This window comes from Sabethes cyaneus, chromosome 2 (assembly GCF_943734655.1).
Source record: "Sabethes cyaneus chromosome 2, idSabCyanKW18_F2, whole genome shotgun sequence".
NCBI classification, from domain to species: Eukaryota; Metazoa; Arthropoda; class Insecta; order Diptera; family Culicidae; genus Sabethes; species Sabethes cyaneus.
Window position 1 is genome coordinate 48930988 of NC_071354.1, and position 20991 is coordinate 48951978.

At 35.3% G+C, this 20991-nt stretch overlaps 2 protein-coding genes across 2 annotated transcripts; both read left to right on the plus strand.

Moving 5' to 3' along the window:
- Window positions 1-3109: 3109 nt before the first annotated feature.
- LOC128733729 (probable cytochrome P450 9f2) lies at window positions 3110-4949 on the plus strand. Its single transcript, XM_053827497.1, has 2 exons — window positions 3110-3343; window positions 3418-4949. Exons 1-2 carry the CDS (start codon window positions 3132-3134, stop codon window positions 4805-4807), a joined length of 1602 nt encoding a protein of 533 aa, XP_053683472.1. The 5' UTR covers window positions 3110-3131; the 3' UTR covers window positions 4808-4949.
- Window positions 4950-10737: 5788 nt separating this feature from the next.
- On the plus strand, window positions 10738-12455 carry LOC128733730 (probable cytochrome P450 9f2). Its single transcript, XM_053827498.1, has 2 exons — window positions 10738-10990; window positions 11066-12455. Exons 1-2 carry the CDS (start codon window positions 10779-10781, stop codon window positions 12453-12455), a joined length of 1602 nt encoding a protein of 533 aa, XP_053683473.1. The 5' UTR covers window positions 10738-10778.
- The last annotated feature ends 8536 nt before the right edge of the window (window positions 12456-20991 follow it).

A 20991-nucleotide genomic window follows, 5' to 3' on the forward strand; every position in this document is an offset into this window, starting at 1 on the left:
TCACTTAAACAATTACACTCAAAGATTCTTATAAACATACATATGCCAGCAATGCAGTTTACATTAGTCTGATCTAATGATCTGATATAGTACTACGACACCCTTTCGTACAACCCTTATGGCTGTATACCTTGTAGTTTTTTGTTATACGTCCACCATTCCTCAAATTAGTCCGCAGACCGCACGAATCATCTCGACCACGGGCTGCAGTGTGGCCAGCACGGACTTAATAACGAGTGACAACTAAAATTTTGGATTTTTTTTCTCAAGCTGTCAAATAAAGGCAAAGATACTTGAAGAAGATCTAAGTTACCAAAATTAAAGATACAGTCACTCCACAGTTATGGATCAACTAATGCGTATTTCGCGATGGATTATTGAATAAAAAAATTAGCTTATATGTCACGATAGCTTTGATAGCAAAAATAGGAAGCTAATTGTATAAGCTTTCAAGATAACAATGGGTTTTTGGTAGAATAATAATCGTAAAACCACAATTTAGGCAGTTATCCTACTTTTGTCTAATCCACAATTATGGATCATTGCGATAAATGGTCACAGTTATAGATCAAAGCATTACATATTATGAATCAACGGAAGCAATCAAATCGCGTTCAAAACATTTTTGTCGTTTAAAGCAATCAACAAAACTTATGTTGTAAAACGATATGTAAGGTGAATTGAAAGACATTATAATATTTTATAATAATTTGTTTTGGAGCTTCTTCGATTACAACGCACAATCAAACGGGCAGCGCGGATTTTTTTAAACAAAATGTCTTATCTCAACATCTACAAATACCGTTAGGTTATATTCAATCTTTTGATATCAAATGAAAGATATTTTTATAGGGATTCCAATATTTTGGTCCTTGCTTACAGTACGCGTCTGTATCTAGATCATTTGACAATGAAGGGCATTTGACCCTACTTACCTCGGAGTACAGAGATCATCTCCGGGAGATGTATTGATTAATAACTCTGGAACCTGCTGAGATAAAACAGATAATCTTTTGCCATAAGAAAGCTCTTTTTATATGAATTCAGATGCCATGCTATTGGATTGCAACAAAAATAGCCATTTTATGATATGATAATTTTAGACCACGACCTTGAAACTAGATCCAAAATCGATCTAAAAACTCGTTGAGATGCATCTATCAAACTCATTTAAAAAAAAAAGAATGCTACTAGCAATGCATATAAGATTATTTGCAAAATTCCTTATCGCAGTATATCTTGCCATCTCTAACCAGTATTTACCGAAATTTTCTACAATGACCATTAAAAAATAATAATAAAGATTAGAACCAGGAAAACCGATTAACGCATCAGCAAACTTTCACAAATTTTCATTCTAAGAGTACACAAAATATGGCAAATTTTCGAACGAATCTTTCAAAAACTCTTGCAAAACTCTCTATGTGGAAGATATGCTCGGAGTCTTCATTTAAATTAAGAATTTTTCCATAATAACAAAATGTTTGTAGAACATCATTGTCTTCTAAATTCTACAATTTTAAGATACACCAATAAAACTGATTTCTGTGAGTCTTCGGTTCCGGGAGAAAGAAAATATTTTCGGTAAAAATGTTGCTTGCATGTTTATTTACTGCTTTTCCAGAGACACTGCTTTAGCTCTAAAAACCATCTGTATTTGAGTTCCGACCTAAAACGAATCATTTGTTGCGCCTGTTAATTAATAATAATAATTAAATTGGATGATTTTTATTACTTTTTAGTGAATCATCAACAACTTCCTTTACTTAGAACACGTAGAGAAGAATATACTTTCCAATGATCCATAATTGTGGGAATATATAATATTTCCCACAATTATGGATCATATATATTTCGCTTCATATCCAATTTTTTTTGTGAAATAGCTATTGATATTGTACTATTTTCTATTGAATATTACCTGTATCTAAAAAAATTTCATTGTTGAGGGTTTCTTTGTCCACAATCCACCATAAACAACTACTGAAAATGGAGCACTTTCTTAGCGTACGCCTACAAAACGTGGCAAAACTAACATATTCGTACGAATAGTACGAATATGCTAGTTTTGCCGCATCAAATACGATTTATTAGCATGTATATAAGTACGTAATGCTGATTTTTAACTTTTTCATACATATAAAAATGCTAGCTGGGTTTGACTTCTCATGCAACACAAAATGAAATCAATGAGGAAACCACTGTTTAAGTGAGTGTATTAACAATAACACTACACTAAAAAAATAGATGTAACCAAGTTGAATGATTTATTTGACTAAAACAGAGATTTTAAATCAATGTTGATCCATAACTGTGGGTTATTCACAACTGTGGAGTGACTGTGATTATTGTCCATTATTGATTTGAAAACGGTCCGTGATCGGCTGTTCGGCGAAACTTCCGTTCGATGTCGGAACAGGTTCGTTGTACGGCCGTCATGTCAACTTTGCGAATGCATCTCTTGATTCTATGAACTGTTTGCAATTCATGGCTCTCCAGTTTTTTTTTGTACACCAAGAAACTCAAAATCCCGAAGAAATCTACGATTGGGCGCACTGAAACAGATTTGTCGGGTCGTAGCTTTTGGGTACAAATGGGATCGAATGCGTATTCAGGAAAACAAAACTTCAAGATGCGCAATGTGATTAGCCATGGCCAAACGGGATGGAAACGGAATGTAGCGCCAGGACTTAAGACCCTTGATGAAATTAGTTTCTCTATTATTTGAACCTTGTGGCTTAAAGTAGCTAAATTAAAATTAAAAGCCTACACGCCCATTGCTGGCATGATTCATAATTTCGCAATAGTGTGTAGTAAAATAAATGGGCACAGAATTTCGTCTCATTGCATATCAACTATCGATGCTCCACGTTGGTAAAGTCATGTGGCTCGCGCACCTAAACATAAACATGAGGATCCAGCGAATAATTTCGCAACCGCACACTACGAAACGAATATCGAAATGGCCCACGCACATCGATCACAATGTTCACCTGTGGAAACGATAACCCATACCAGTATCTTATCTGCAATATAATCTACCACAGTCTACAGTATAAATGATTCTCGCAACCGCGAGAGCACAGCAGTTCTTTTACGTTCATTCACATTCGCGCTGAACTTCATTTAAGATGGAAGTGAATTTACTATATCTTGGAGGATTGGTTGCGATTTTGGTCCTCCTTTACCGTCGAATCACCAGACACAATGACTACTTCCACGACAAACCGATTCCCTCGGCGGCTGTCACATTCCTGCTAGGCAGTACCGGGCCCATGATGAGGAAGAAAATCTCTTTCAACGACTTTATCAAACAGCTGTACGATAAATATGCCGGAGCCAAGTAAGTACCTTCAAATTTGTTGTCTCCTGCTACCGTCTCAATGAAGCATTTTTTAACATGAATCATCGTTGCAGACTTTTTGGTGTGATGGACGGAACGACACGGCTCTTCGTTGTTCGCGATCCGGAATTGATCAAGCGGATCGGTGTGAAAGACTTTGACTACTTTGTCGATCGCCGGCAGGTTTTCGGCGATGCTGCAAGTGAAAATCCGAATGTGCTCTTCAGTAAGACGTTGGTCGGCATGAGGGAGCAAAAGTGGCGCGATATGAGAGCTATTCTGAGTCCCGCATTCACCGGTAGCAAGATGCGAATGATGTTCGAACTGGTGGCGGAATACAGCGAAGGGATGATCCGTTCTTTGAGGGAGGATGCCGGCAAAAGTGGTTACGTGGAATGGGAAATGAAGGATCTCTGTTCCAGGGTGGCGAACGATATCATTGCAACTTGTGCGTTTGGCTTGCAGGTGGATTCACTGAAGAACCGTGAGAATGACTTTTACATCATGGGTAAGAAAATGGTTAATTTCAACCGATTCACGGTGTTGCTGCGGTTTTGGGGGTTCATGGTGTTCCCCGGACTTATGGCGAAGCTAGGAGTTGACATCATCGAGCGAGAACAGATTCAGTATTTCTCGGAGATAATTAAGGAAGCCGTGCAAACGCGGGACTCCCATGGGATAGTTCGTCCGGATATGATTCAGCTGTTGATGCAGGCCAAGAAAGGGTTGCTGAAACATCAGCAGGAGACGAGTGAGGCAAGCGAGGGTTTTGCTACGGTCATAGAATCGGAAGTTGGCAAGATTTCGTCCAGTAAAACTATGAGCGATGCGGAGTTTACTGCACAGTGTTTGATTTTCTTTTTGGCTGGATTTGATACAATTTCTACTGCAATGATGTTTTTGTGCTATGAACTGGCAGTGAATCCAGATGTGCAGCAGAAACTGTACGAGGAGATAGTGGAAACTGATAAGGCGCTAGGAGGAAAAAGGTTGACTTACGATACGCTACAGGCGATGAAGTACATGGACATGGTTGTGTCGGAATCGCTTCGAATGTGGCCAATAGCAGCGATTGATCGCCTGTGTGCTCAGGACTATCAGCTGGACGATGGTGAAGGACTGAAGTTTACCATTGATAAAGGAACGTGTATCTGGTTCCCGGTTTACGGTATCCATCAGGATCCGAAGTACTATCCAAATCCGCAGAAATTCAATCCGGAGCGATTCAGTGAAGCAAACAAGGCCAACATAAATCTTTCCGCATACTTACCATTTGGGATTGGACCGAGAAACTGCATCGGTTCGCGGTTTGCACTGATGGAAATGAAGGCAATCATATACCAGCTGCTGCTGAACTTCAGCTTCGAGCGGACGGAACAAACCCAAGTGCCGATCAAGTTTATGAAGGGATTCGGGGCGCTAGGTGCCGAGAATGGAGTGCATTTACGGCTCAAACTGAGATGATTGCAGGTCAGCGTAATTCTGTTCTGTATTGCAAGTGATTTCAATAAAATCTTATCTAATGATGAAAAGAAATAATTATGTATTCAAAATTTCTCAAGAATCCATCAAAACGTGCATCGTTTGCTAAAAGATGTATAGCATTTTGTAGACATTTAGAGTTTTAGTTGTGAAATACAGTAATTAGTATGTTTGAATTTCTTTTTCCATCATATTTTTGCATTTGTATCATTTTTGTATCAACACGCTCCTATAGGCTCGGGAAACCATCACAAAAAAAATAAAATTAGTTCAACTAACCTGCTAGCCGTAATCAGATCTTACAACTCGAAGCACTAAACATTGCATTCTATAGGTTCTATCACTTTTTGGGGCATAACTTACACTAAATACTGAGATTTCTGCCCAATTAAAATTCATCACTATATTTTCACTTTTTCGCCGTCGATTTTTCTTTAATTTTTTTCGGCCGTTCCATTCATCACATCACTCGCGAAACTTAACTTGAAACACAGAAAACTTGAATGTACTACCTGAACAGTTATCTGGTAAGATATTATAATGATTTTGCCCAAACTGTTCACTTGAATTGATACGAAAAACTTTACTTCGTTTCGATTGCAATTCCGAATCCGCGACCGTCGTTGTTGATACGTTACCAAAGAAACGGGAGTGCTGCCATATTTACGTTGAGCATGAAATTGGCCAATAATTTTCACTATTAAATTAACGGTCGTAAAGTGTCAAAAATATACTTATAAAATTCTCTGATAATAAAATTCACCGTAAACAACATTTTATGTGAGAATTACTATCGGATCTAGTTCAACAGCAAAAATGGATACACGATTCTACGTTTCATAATTATTCATAACAGATTATTACCTACTACTAGCAACTCAGCATAAACAAAACGATAGTGGAAACAAGTACTGAAATCAGTAAAAAAGCAGCTGGCCTCTAACGATCTTCACCTTAAATTCGTCGTACCGTTCTAAAATTCGTCCATCAAAATTTTTCATCGTCCGAACTAAAAATCGCAATAATGTTTACAAATGTTATTCTGCAAAATTTATACAGGTCATGCAAGATTTTCCGGCAGCAGAATAACGACAATGCGTTACGTGAGTTATTTTCATTTTATGAATGACGGAAATTGAAACGATTAGTCGACATTTTCTTCTTCGTCGCAAGAAAAAACGTGGGAAATTTGGCTACTAGGAACTTTTTAATGAAAAAAAAGAGCATTTGAATAGATCTCAGCTCACTTTGATTGATCGCGTATGATAGACAACAAACTAAAATATTAGGGAATAACTAATTTTGCATTGTGTGTCATAAAAATTGCTGATACTTTTAATAATTTGTGTTGGATAGGACGGGAATAGGCAATTACGACAAAGCAGCAACATACCCTATATAACTGAAGTCTTTCTTCAAAGTATTCGTTTACGACAATCTTTTTATTCATTTCAGTGATTTTAAAAAGAATCGCGAGAAAGTATCCCTTCGGTCCTCGTACTTGGACTAAGTGCAACAATAAAATTTATTACTGCTTTGCTTGAAAGTTTAATGCTTTGTTTGAAAGTAGCATCAATGTTGAGTTTTAGTAAAGGTTTAGTTTATGGGTTTTTGAACAATGCATAATTTCCTGTCATGCATAGAACGGCATTGATTCACATCAATAGAGTTTTCTTGAATAAATTTCATTAATTTTTATTAACCTTCGGTTACTCACGCTGTTGTATTTTGTGCAACATGTGTAGGTTTCAAGCCAAGTTTCAAATCGTTGTTTATCTAACGTATGTTCTTCAATAAACTTGTTATGAGCAAAATATCAGAATTATTTAATGTTTAATACTTTAAATTGTTAAGAAAACAGATCAGCATAAACCGACATTACAGAAACGAAGCAAGCAGTATGTGAGGCGTACCGCAATTGGCCCCAACTGGAATTTTCCCTGGTTTCTTCATATGGAAAAATGGTGTCTGTATGCAGTAAAATTATCAGCAAATGTAAAATGTTTAAAATGTATCCGGCTGTTAGTAGTCTAGTCAAAATCAGGGTATTTTTTATCATTAAAGTTTTACAGTTCCTAAACAAGCGAACAAAGAGGTATATTATTTTCAGCAAAATTGTGTATTTTTACTATTTGTACATTTTGTAATAGACAAAAAAGTCATACAACAATTACAAAAAGAGCTAAAATAGAAAAATTGATTTTACAAACGCATACACAATAAATAAGATTTCTCTATCTTCGCTGAAGAGATAGAAGGTTACTGTCTTCTGTAAAATTTCTTGTAATAATATGCTCTAAAACTTTTCAGTACACATCAATGTGTTTTATTGAAACTGAAGAAAAATAATTTTTTTATTTCACTTTTAGGGGGATTAATCGAAATTTAAATTCTACCAGACGACAGAGCTTTCAATTTCAAGAAACTCTTCCAAAGGTTCGATAAACTTAAAACCAAGTTTTCCTAGTCCGAGAAATAGGCGATAGAAAATAAGCAGCGCACACACACACACACACACACACACACACACACACACACACACACACACACACACACACCCTATCGATTGGTATATGTTACTCGGCCCTCCGGGCCTTAGATCAACTTCGTGTTTTTCAACCAATTCCTAAACCTTTGTTATACAGTATAGCAAAGGTAATAAGGAAAGAAGTCAAAAAGATTGGAAACCTAATGAGCAAGAAATGTGAAGAGAGAGAAACCCAAAATATCGGAGTCAAAATATGAACAAACAAAAATTCAAAGTACAGTAAAACAGAAGCCAGGCTTAGCTAGACTAATTCCAATCACCATGAAACAAAAAAGCGAAAAATTGAATTTAAAAGTTAAAAGTCTGAAGCCAAAAAGTCTACTAGAAAAGAAAAAATGTAAGCGGGAAATATTATAACACAAATATTCAAAAATAAAAACGGAAGTTTTTGAAGTCAAAATTAAAAAAAAAAACAAATGTCAAAATCAAAAGGTTAAAGTCGGAAGACAAAAAGTAAGTTGAAAAGACAAAACAAAAGTGGTATTCATAACGTCAGAATTTTCAAAAATCAAAAAGTCAAGGAGGCAAAATAAAGAAAAAGCAATGATAAAAATAAAGATACAAACCCAATAGGTCAAAAATCGAATACCGTCAAACGGGGTAACTTGCAACAACGCAATATCCATCGAATTTATTGTATTTTTGATCTGTTACTGCAATTTTTAATCTCTATCAATCTCTAACACCCCTATTCTGTATTTCGAACGGGTTTATGTTTCGTTCGAAACTGACATTTCGTTCGAAAAAACAGCGGCTCGAACGAAAGATCTTCATATGAAAAAACAACTCGAACGAAATATTTGCCAAGTCGATCGAAATATTTCAACTCGTTCGAAATACAGAATATGGGTGTAAATCTGGTTAACAACAGGTCAAAGAAGCTCAAAGAAACTGATGTGTTGATTTTCTGCTGTTTTGGTTATTTTTAAAAAATCTTACAACATGGTGTCAAATTTATTGCCATTTTTCCTTCTGTAAAAGGTTTGCTTTGCCCACAAGCACTTCAAATAAAAGAAGACTAACATGCATTTTTTATATAAAGGTGAATAATAAGGAAACAAAATATTTGATTTATGATGACTAGTTTTGTTGATCCTACTTGTTACCACATTATTCGTAGAACAAGTACTGAAACGGGGTAACTTGCAACAGCTGGTAGATGTATAAAACTGTTTTTCGTTAACTTCACGAAGCAAGTTATCATTTAATTTTGCATCAAGCAATATTAAAAGCACAGCTGAAGAGTGTGAGGTGCTTTCAGTAAGTCGGATATTTCAGGATATTTGCCAGTTTTTTTGGGATTCAGTCTATCCCAATGTTTATAGAAGAGGCCGAAAAGAAAATAATCTCACTGAAAGAAATCGACCAGCAATATGATAGTTTTTAGTTACGATCACTCGTAAAGTAATGAACATTCATATATTACGTAACCAAGATATCGATGATTTTTAACTTTGTGGCGTGATTTTGTATAATGAATATACGACGTGGAATGCATTGTTACACAACTCCCGCTCCCATAAGTGCGTTACATAATTTGTGAATAGTCCTTAAAGAAGCTCTATCGGATCCAGACACGGAATATCAACTGCATGAATTATATAAAAACTTAAATTCGTAATTTCCGTTACGCGGTCCTAAATTATTTTGGTCAACATGACATAGGACATTTATGCGAATATTCATAGCAAAAGCATTGAAAATTGCCAGTCGTTTTAACATTTGCATATTGAAGTCAAAAGAAACTCATACAAATCATTAAATTCGTTCAATTTCCAAAAAAATATTACTTGTTACAAGTTACCCCGTTGAAGGGGTTACTAGCAACAAACTAGTTAAAGATTTCTACAGCAACCAATATCGATCGCATATTTTTTCTCAATATGTGAAATTATTCTATTCTAGACCTAATAACTTCGTATTAATTAAATGCCCTCAAATGTGCTGCAGATAAATTTTTACTTGCACTCATAGTTGAGAACTGTTGCAAGTTACCCCGTTTTACGGTATCAAAGAGATAGAATGTTAAAATATTAAAAAATAATAAAAGCTCAGAATATTAGAATCAAATGTCAAAAGTCAACAAAAAAAAAAAAAAATAGAAAAGTCACGTAGCGAAAGTCAGAAAATAAATAAATGAGAAAATCGAATTATCTTAGAATCGAAAATTAAAAAAATCGAGAAGTTGAAAAGAGCTTTTTAGACTTTTAGAAGTCTAAACGTTTAAAATCAAAAATCAATAAATTATCCAATAAATAATCCAAAAGTAAATAACTAAAATCGAAGTGGAACAGTCGAAAAATAAAAAAAATGCTAAACTTAGAAAATCAAAAAGCCAGAAAGTGAGAAAGCTGAATTAGCAGACTGTCAAAAAGTGAAAATGACAAATGGGAAAAAATAAACAAGTAAATATTGACAAAAGGTTGAAATTCAAAACTTTGAAAATCAGTGTTTTTGAGGAATGTTCGTATTTGGTATTTTCGTATTTGGTCTTCTGGATAACAATATTGATAGCTCCGATTTGCTCAGCCGAGTTCACTTCAAAGTGCTCCCACGGTTTACTCGACGGACTAATTTCCTGAGGCTTCCAGTATACCGTAACTACATATGGCCGAAACAATCCTTTTGATGTGTGATGCAGAAATTTCGAAAATTGATCTGAGTGCTATGACTTTAACATAAGCAAAATAATTTTTAAACGTAGATTAAGTAATAAGTACAGTCTGTACGATTAATTCGAAGACTTGTAAATAAATTAAATTAAATCATTTTGAAATATGATAAAGATAAAGATAAAAAGAGAAATAAAAAACCCAATAAGTCAAAAATCGAATATCAAAGAGATAGAATGTTAAAATATTAAAATATATTAAAGCCCAGAAAATTGAAATCATCAGAAAGTTAAGAGCCAACAAAAAAATAGAAAAGTCACATAGCGAAAGTCAGAAAATCAATAAATGAGAAAAACGAATTATCTGAAAATCGAAAATTCAAAAAATCGAGAAGTTTCGTCTAAATGTTAAAGTGAGAAAGTCGAATTATCAAACTATCAAAAAGTGGAGGAGATAAATATGAAAAAAAAATATTAAATATTCGAAATCAAAAGGTTAAAATCCAAAACTTTGAAAATTATTGTCCCTATCCTGTCGCCATATGTTCGAATTTCGGCTGGGAGTGTCCGTTTGACTCAACAGGGTCGTTCGTACCGTACCGCTCGTACCACTAGGCAGTATTTTGTATCTGATCACAACGTTTGCCTGTGGAAACGATAACATACACCAGTATCTTATCTGCAATATAATCATCTACCACAGTATAAATGATTCTCGCGACCGCGGGAGCACGGCAGTTCGGAGTCATTCCTTTTTTTACGTCCATTCACATTCGCGCTGAACTTCGTTTAAGATGGAAGTGAATTTACTATATCTTGGAGGGTTGGTTGCGATTTTGGTGCTCCTTTACCGTCGAATCACCAGACACAATGACTACTTCCACGACAAACCGATCCCCTCGGCGGCTGTCACATTCCTGCTAGGCAGTACCGGGCCCATGAGGATGAAGAAAATCTCTTTCAACGACTTCATCAAACAGCTGTACGATAAATATGCCGGAGCCAAGTAAGTACCTTCAAATTTGTTGTTGTCCGTCTACCGTCTGAATGAAGCATTTTTTAACATGAATCATCGTTGCAGACTTTTCGGTGTGATGGACGGAACGACACGGCTCTTCGCTGTTCGCGATCCGGAATTGATCAAGCGGATCGGTGTGAAAGACTTTGACTACTTTGTTGATCGCCGGCAGATTTTCGGCGATGCTGCAAGTGAAAACCCGAATGTGCTCTTTAGTAAGACGCTGATCGGCATGAGGGAACAAAAGTGGCGCGATATGAGAGCTATTCTGAGTCCCGCATTCACAGGTAGCAAGATGCGAATGATGTTCGAACTGGTGGCGGAATACAGCGAAGGGATGATCCGTTCTTTGAGGGAGGATGCCGGTAAAAGTGGTTACGTGGAATGGGAAATGAAGGACCTGTGCTCCAGGGTGGCGAACGATATCATTGCAACTTGTGCGTTTGGCTTGCAGGTGGATTCACTGAAGAACCGTGAGAATGACTTTTACATTATGGGTAAGAAAATGGTTAAGTTCAACCGATTCACGGTGTTGCTGCGGTTTTGGGGGTTCATGATGTTTCCCGGACTCATGGCGAAACTTGGAGTTGACATCATCGAGCGAGAACAGATTCAGTATTTCTCGGAGATAATTAAGGAAGCCGTGCGAACGCGGGACTCCCATGGGATAGTTCGTCCGGATATGATTCAGCTGTTGATGCAGGCCAAGAAAGGGTTGCTGAAACATCAGCAGGAGACGAGTGAGGCAAGCGAGGGTTTTGCTACGGTCATAGAATCGGAAGTTGGCAAGATTTCGTCCAGTAAAACTATGAGCGATGCGGAGTTTACTGCACAGTGTTTGATTTTCTTTTTGGCTGGATTTGATACAATTTCTACTGCAATGATGTTTTTGTGCTATGAACTAGCAGTGAATCCAGATGTGCAGCAGAAACTGTACGAGGAGGTAGTGGAAACTGATAAGGCGCTAGGAGGAAAAAGATTGACTTACGATACGCTACAGGCGATGAAGTACATGGACATGGTTGTGTCGGAATCGCTTCGAATGTGGCCAACAGCAGTGATTGATCGCCTGTGTGTTCAGGACTATCAACTGGACGATGGTGAAGGACTGAAGTTTACCATCGATAAAGGAACGTGTATCTGGTTCCCGGTTTACGGTATCCATCAGGATCCGAAGTACTATCCAAATCCGCAGAAATTCGATCCGGAGCGATTCAGTGAAGCAAACAAGGCCAACATAAATCTTTCCGCATACTTACCATTTGGGGTTGGACCGAGAAACTGCATCGGTTCGCGGTTTGCACTGATGGAAGTGAAGGCAATCATATACCAGCTGTTGCTGAACTTCAACTTCGAGCGAACGGAACAAACCCAAGTGCCGATCAAGTTTATGAAGGGATTCGGGGCGCTAGGTGCCGAGAATGGAGTGCATTTACGGCTCAAACTGAGATGAATGCAGGTCATCGTAATTCTGTTCTGTATTGCAAGTGATTTCAATAAAAGCTTATCTAATGACGAAAAGAAATAAATTATGTATTCAAAATTTTTCAAGAATCCATCAAAACGTGCGCCGTAGATTAAAAAAGGTATAGCATTTTGTGGTTTAGAGTTTTAGTTGTGAAATACAGTAATTAGTATTTCCGAATTTCTTTTTTTATCATATTTTTGCATTTTACTGCAGCAACTAGGTTGTGCAACGTCCTCCAAAAATATGAACTGACGCTTGAAAAATACTGCGATTTCCTTCAAGGCCTATAACCGAATAGTAATTTTATTCTGTCACTTATCCTAATCTGCCGTATATAGCTGAAGTACTTCTTCAAAGTATTCGTTTACGACAATCTTTTTCTTCATTTCAGTGATTTTCAAAAGAATCGCGAGAAAGCATCCCTTAGGCCCTCGTACTTGGACAAAGTGCAAGAACAACCGCGGTTTAAAATTAAGACCGAAATTGAGCTTAAAATTGGAATTGAAATTGTACATACTTGAAATTAGACTTTAAGTTAGTGTTCTAATTGTGCTTCAAGCTAGACATAAAATCATGAATTGAACTGACTAATAATTGAAGCTAAACTAGACATGATATTGAGCTTAAAATTAATTTAACTCAATTGAAGTTGAACTTGACATTGGTCATTAAATTAGACTTGATTCTAGAATAATTTGAACTTGAAATTTCGCTTCATACTGGACATGGATTTGAAATTAGGCACGAAGTTTTACTAAAAATAAATTAAAATGAATATTTTTCGTCTTTTTCTCTCAACAATTTACCACTTTTCTGCTCCACTTTTTCTCTTTTCCAGTCCACTATTTTCTTTTTTTCTGTCCTGTGTTTCCTGTTTCGGCTTTTCACCTTTTTTACGTTTTCAGTTTTCGCATTCTTCTGGCGCTTTTTTATCTTGTTTCCTTTTTATTTTTCGTTTCAATTTGTTCCGTTTTCCTCTTTTTGCCGCCTCGTCAACCGTATTCTTCGTTTTCTGTATTTTCATGCTGCTTTTGGCTCCCATTTTTCCTTTTTCATCTTTTTCTCTTCTATTTTTCATGTTTTTTCTTCTTTTTATGTCCCATTTTCGAATATTTTATCCCATATTTAGCGGTATTATAAACTGGATTAACTTGTTTTCTCGGTTTTTCTTGTTTGCTATATCTGTTTTCTTAGATAGAAAAGCTTTATTCTTCCTTTCTCTCAGGTTTTTCCTTTTTTCGGCCAGTTTTTCCTCTTTCTCTTGCCCTTTTCTCTTCTTTGCCAGTGCTGTTTTCCTTCTTATCCTCAGTCATGAATTTCCTCTGTTTCGTTTTTGTCTTTTTTCTTCTGTTTTTCTTCGTTTCCCGCCCAGTTTTTCCTATTTTCCTGTTTCCTGTATTTTTTGGTCACTTTGTGTCCCCTTTCGACATTTTTTTGCCTCAGTTTTCGTGTTATTTTCTTTGACAGTTTTTAACTTCTTTTCCATCCCAGTTGTCGTTCATTTAGCGTTCATTAGTTCAATTCTTCATTTTATTATGTACTGCTTTCCATTATTTTCCGTCACCTTCTGTTTTACTTTTTCGTTTTATCACTTTGGTGTTCCGTTTACAATTTCCCCCATTTTATTTTCGTTTCTGTCTCGTTTTTCCTCTTTTCCTGTTCTCTATTCTTCTCGCTTTTATTCTGCTACTCCGTATTCTCTTCTTTTCTTTTATTGTTTCTTTCTTCTCCTTTTATCTCATTTTTCCACTTTTTCTGTTAATTTTTTCCTCATTTTGTTTCTCGTTTCTTTATTTTCTTCCTTTTTTACTTTTATTTTTCTTCTTTTCTCTCCCGTTCATCTTTTTTTTCCGTCCAGCCCACCCGTTTTTCCCTCTTTCTCTCTCCTGTTTTCTCATTTTATGTTCTGTTTTTCCTCCCATTCTGTAAGGTTTAGTATACAAATTTTCCTCACAGTAAAATAGAAAACAACTCCCCCCATTGCTTAGCCTGATAAAATAAAGTGGATAGCATTTAAATATTCGCCATCATTACACATCATTTTGCCGAATACCATTTTGACACACCAATTCTCGATTGACCATAACGCGGAATACCATTTCACGGAAAATCTTTTCGTAGAAAGTATCATTTCATAGGAGTGACCCAACTGAAGGAAAGTAGTAGAGGTCAGTGGATCTACATCTACACATAAATAAACCTAGACAGAGGTGATCTCTACGGGGGGCTGAATACCCCCCCCCCACCCCCCCACAGTGGCCAGCGCTTCTGACGGCAGGTCGCCGGCAACACTCGCGGCCTGTGTCTGTCTCGCCCTGAATCATCTAATCTTACTATTGATAGATTCTGGTGGTCTTGTTATTGACTAATGTTTCTGTTTTATTTGTATGAGAGTCCTTATCCCCCTACCACAGGGGTGAGGGGTCTTAAATCATCATTAAAAAAAATTCCTGCCTCCAAAACCCCCCACATGCCAAATTTGGTTCCATTTGCTTGATTAGTTCTCGAGTTATTAGTTCTCGAGTTATTTGTATATTATTTGTATGGAAGCCCCCCCTCTTAGTGGGAGGAGGGGTCTCTAGCCCTTCCCGGGCCCCAAAAACCTCTACATGCAAATTTTCACGCCGATCGGTTCAGTAGTTTTCGATTCTATAAGGAACATACGGACAGACAGACAGAAATCCTTTTTTATAGGTATAGATTTGTATGGGAGCCCCCCTCTTAGTGGGGGGAGGGGTCTTTTGCCATCGAGAGAACCTTCCGTAGCCCCAAAAACCCCTACATGCAAATTTTCACGCCGATCAGTTCAGTAGTTTTCGATTCTAAAAGGAACATAGAGACAGACAGACAGAAATCCTGCTTTATAGGTATAGAAACTAACAAAGGTGATTGTTTGAGAATAAGTTATTGAAATTCAGTAGTGTTATTCATTCGACAAATTTTTACCAATCGATTAATAAATCAAACAACATTAAAGCTTTAATGAATATTGACATTCTCATTACATACCATGCTGCTTCAATATCCGGACGCTTAAGCAGGTCATACTTTAATATACAATAATTTCGCAACATTCTAGTAATTGCTTTGTACTATAATCAAATATAAAGCCTAAATTTTCAATAACACATCAATTTTACAATAGTAACTCAATAAAATACATTAAAATAATAGAAATGAACAGGCTTGTCTTGTTCATAAATCCGGACACCTCACATCTCAGTGAATCAATATCCGGACACTTTTGAATCGTTTTCCGGACAGGCAAAACTTTCTAGTATTTTGTCTAAGAAATGTATGGCTCTTATAGCCATACAAACAACTTATCACTTGTAAAATGTAGTGCTAAATAATCATCTCTCTATACAATTTTTTACTTTTAATGTCACTTTGGTGTCATTAACGGTACGCTTTTAGTCAAGTGCTACACTGACCCACTTACCTAACCAGAGAACGAAAGTGATTAAGTACTTCTGCATTAAATGCCTTAAAGTATTTGGAATTCCAAATATTTTGATGGTTCCATGGATCGAAACACTTTTTCTTACTACACCTTCTGCCTGGCTGAACGTGTCCTTTCGCATTTTCTAAGAAAAACCCGAATTAATCCACCTAGCGGCGTGACCTAGCCTTTCTACTGCCACAATAATCATTATTTAATTTCTCAGGAACTTAATTGTAGATGTATAGATGTTATATTAGACTATATTTTTAAATATCCGTTCCGTATTCCTCAAAATCCTTATTTGCCAGTAAAATTCACAACGTATTGTGTAGAATAATTATATTTTCTTTCCTTGGGTGCGTAAATACATGTAAGCGTCATTTATGTTACTTGATGAACAAAAGATAATTTTTACAGACTTGAATGAATATGTATAGAAAATTAGAAATTAACCCTCTAACGGGTCTACAGATGGCCTTAACTTTCGGGCTTCAGAGCCACATACGGAACTTGTTTTGAATTGACAATATGAAGTATTTGTTCATAGCAGATTTTTTGATATTTTGATATTAATACCATGCATTCAAAAGTTAGCATCTTTCAAAAACAAGAGTTCAGAAAAATTATTATTATATTTCGCTTTTGAAGAAAAAGGATGTCTACAACAAAATGATTGATCTCAAAATTTTACTATTGGTTTGCTTGGCTTCAATTTTGCAATATATCTGAATTAGAAAAAAATTACTGAATAGAGCATTAGATATGAAAACGAGAAATGGAACTATTTCTTAGCTAGCGCTCCTTCAAAATATCAAAAATTCTGTTCTGAACACATTTTGCATGATGTCAATTCAAAACAAATTTCGTATGCGGCTTTTGAGCTCCAAACGCGAAGGCCGTCAACAGACCGCCTTACCCGTTAGAGGGTTTAATTAACTGCTTTTCTCCGCTTTTTGCTTTTCTTGTACAATTGTGAGTAACAGCAAGTGAAGAAAATGACAATTGAAATCTGGAATCAAAGAAAAGAAAAAACTTTTCGATCGAATCCCACTATTTAATAATTATTTGCGACAGATACGTAGTTCGCCTACGACGTGCAGGCTTCATCAGTGTCTTATTTCAAAGCGTATACGTATCTGTCGCGAATAAATATTAAATAGTGGAATTTAGTCGGTAAAAGTTTTTTCTTTTCTTTAATTTCAGAGTTCGTATTCCACTAAGAGGCTTCAAAAACTTCAGACAATTGACATGTTTCTCACTTTTCTTGAATTTCATTGCAAATTTTAAAATTGCAAATTGTCATCACATACATACATACATACATACATCCATACATACATACATACATACATACATACATACATACATACATACATACATACATACATACATACATGCATACATACATACACACATACATCACACACATCTCATATATTGAATACAATCAACATTTGATTGATATGTTTTGATTTCACACGTTTTAACGGTTTAATATACTGTGCTTAAATGTTAAAGTTTGAATAACTTTTGAATGAAGCGTCCGATTTTGAATAACTCGATTTCGTTTGATAGATCTCAGCAGTAATTTTCAAATAATCATAAAATGTGTGATGTTTTGCCTTTCTACTATATAAATATATAGTATAAAGGTATAGAAATCACTTGGAAAACCGGAAATGAAAAGAAGGTCCTGCGGGCCGAATCTTATATACCATTCGACTCAGTTTCGAAAACTGAGCATTTTCTGTGTGTGTGTATGTATGTGTGTGTGTGTGTGTGTGTGTGTGTATGTGTGTGTGTGTGTATGTGACGCTTTTAATCTCACTCACTTTTCTCGGAGATGGCTGGACCGATTTTAATGTTCTTAGTGTCAAATGAAAGGTCTAGGTGTCCCATTGGTCGCTATTGAATTTCATACTGATCGGACTTTTAGTTCAAAAGTTATGTATAAAAATACGAAAAATATGGGACTTCATTATCTCATAGGTCTCTTAACCGATTTGAACAACATTGATTGCATATGAAAGAGGAGCCTTGCAAACCCTTAACTTCCAAATTTCATGATGATTGGACTCGCAGTTTGAAAGTTACATAAAGAAATGTGAAAAAATAGTATTTAAAACATATTTATGTAACATATAAGCATTAATTTAATGAAAAACATCACACATTTCATTATTATTTGAAAATTACTGCTAAGATCTATCAAACGAAACCGAGTTATTTAAAATCGGACGCTTCATTCAAAAGTTATTCAAACTTTAACACTTAAGCACCGTATATTAAACCGTTAAAACGTGTGAAATCAAAACATATCAATCAAATGTTGATTGTATTCAATATATGAGATGTGTGTGATGTATGTGTATGTATGTATGTATGTATGTATGTATGTATGTATGTATGTATGTATGTATGTATGCATGTATGTATGTATGTTTGTATGTATGTATGTATGTATGTGATGACAATTTGCAATTTTAAAATTTGCAATGAAATTCAAGAAAAGTGAGAAACATGTCAATTGTCTGAAGTTTTTGAAGCCTCTTAGTGGAATACGAACTCTGAAATTAAAGAAAAGAAAAAACTTTTACCGATTAAATTCCACTATTTAATATTTATTCGCGACAGATACGTATACGCTTTGAAATAAGACACTGATGAAGCCTGCACGTCGTAGGCGAATTACGTATCTGTTGCAAATAAATATTAAATAGTGGGATTCAATCGAAAAGTTTTTTCTTTTCTTTGATTTCAGATTTCAATTGTCATTTTCTTAACTTGCTGTTACTCACAATTGTACAAGAAAAGCAAAAAGCGAAGAAAAGCAGTTTCTTTTAAGCATGTAGGTATAGTGGTGTATAGAATCAAAAATACTAGTGAGTTGATTTTTCCAAATAAATTTGTACAAATTCCAAACAAATTCTGCGCATCAATAGATGCTCTTTTCAATCAATAGATACTAGAGCTTAGAAATGTTATATGAAAAATAGGAAGTAAACGTTGCACGGTAGAAATTTTGTAAGATTTGTTTCTGTTAGTGATATTTTAAAGGACAAATGTCTTATGTCATGTATCATGTTTTAATAAATAAATCAAAAAAGACAAGCACTGGGAATCATATCGATCGTATTTCCCATTCTCAAGCATGTTTATGGCGCAGCTTTGGCACTATTTTTCGACCTCATCTTGTTTTCCTAACCCTCTAACATTGTAAAAACGATGCGATCAAGCTAATGACTATCTTTTCATAAAAGTACATTCAAAAGAAGCTTAATCTTTGATTTTCATGCAAAAATAATTATCTGAAGGAGCGTCAGCTAAGAAATAGTTCCATTTCTCTTTTTCATATCTAATGCTCTATTCAGTTTTTTTTTCTAATTCAGATATATTGCAAAATTGAAGCCAAGCAAACTAATAGTAAAATTTTGAGATCAACAATTTTGTTGTAGATATCCTTTTTCTTCAAAAGCGAAAATTTAATAATAATTTTTCTGAACTCTTGTTTTTCAAAGATGCTAACTTTTGAATGCATGGTATTAATATCAAAATATCAAAAAATCTGCTATGAACAAATACTTTATATTGTCAATTCAAAACAAGTTTCGTATGTGGCTCTGAATCCCGAAAGTTAAGGCCGTCTGTAGACCCGTTAGAGGGTTAATTTCTAATTTTCTATACATATTCATTCAAGTTTGTAAAAATTATCTTTTGTGTTTACATTATTTTTCTATAAATATTATAAAACTAAATAAGGTGTTCATCAAGTAATATAAATGACGCTTACATGCTTAAATTTACGCACCCAAGGAAAGAAAATATAATTATTCTACACAATACGTTGTAAATTTTACTGGCAAATAAGGATTTTGAGGAATACGGAACGGATATTTAAAAATATAGTCTAATATAGCATCTATACATCTACAATTAAGTTCCTGAGAAATTAAATAATGATTATTGTGGCAGTAGAAAGGCTAGGTCACGCCGCTAGGTGGATTAATTCGGGTTTTTCATTAAATTAATGCTTATATGTTACTTAAATATGTTTTAAATACTATTTTTTCACATTTCTTTATGTAACTTTCAAACTACAAGTCCAATCGTCATGAAATTTGGAAGTTAAGGGTTTGCAAGGCTCCTCTTTCATATGCAATCAATTTTGTTCAAATCGGTTAAGAGACCTATGAGATAATGAAGTCACATATTTTTCGTATTTTTATACATAACTTTTGAACTAAAAGTCCGATCAGTATGAAATTCAATAGCGACCAATGGGACACCTAGACCTTTCATTTGACACTAAGAACATTAAAATCGGTCCAGCCATCTCCGAGAAAAGTGAGTGAGATTAAAAGCGTCACATACACACACACACACATACACACACACACACACACACACACACACACACACACATACATACACACACACAGAAAATGCTCAGTTTTCGAAACTGAGTCGAATGGTATATAACATTCGGCCCGCAGGACCTTCTTTCCATTTCCGGTTTTCCAAGTGATTTCTATACCTTTATACTATATATTTATATAGTAGAAAGGCAAAACATTAGGTAGTTACATGTCAAACATGTCCGGATTTAAAAACATGGTTTTAAATCCGGACAGCGTAATTATTTATAAAAATACACTTTATTTCACCACATTGACCAATGACACCGTCTCCATTAACTAAAACTGACCTTCTTTGTTGATACTAAGCCTAAGAAGTTGGTTGCTTCGTAATAATAAGTTCCCAAAACCTTAAATCGCGAAAGCACTACTTTTTAGTAATCTGAAAAAACTCGCAGAAAAAAGACAGTATTTGACACCAACGTTACGTTTGGATTTATTTAAGTTATTTCGCGCAGCCTACTTAACCACCGATTATGTTTAAACGATCTTATATATATTTGCAAAGTAATCCACATAGCTTCACCTTATTAATGTGTTTATGTTATTGCTTAATAAGAATAAATTAGTGAAGGTGTTCGGATATTGGTACCGTCCGGATTTTGATGCAGCATGGTACATATGAATATTAAATTGGAATTCAAAAATTACGGTGGAAATC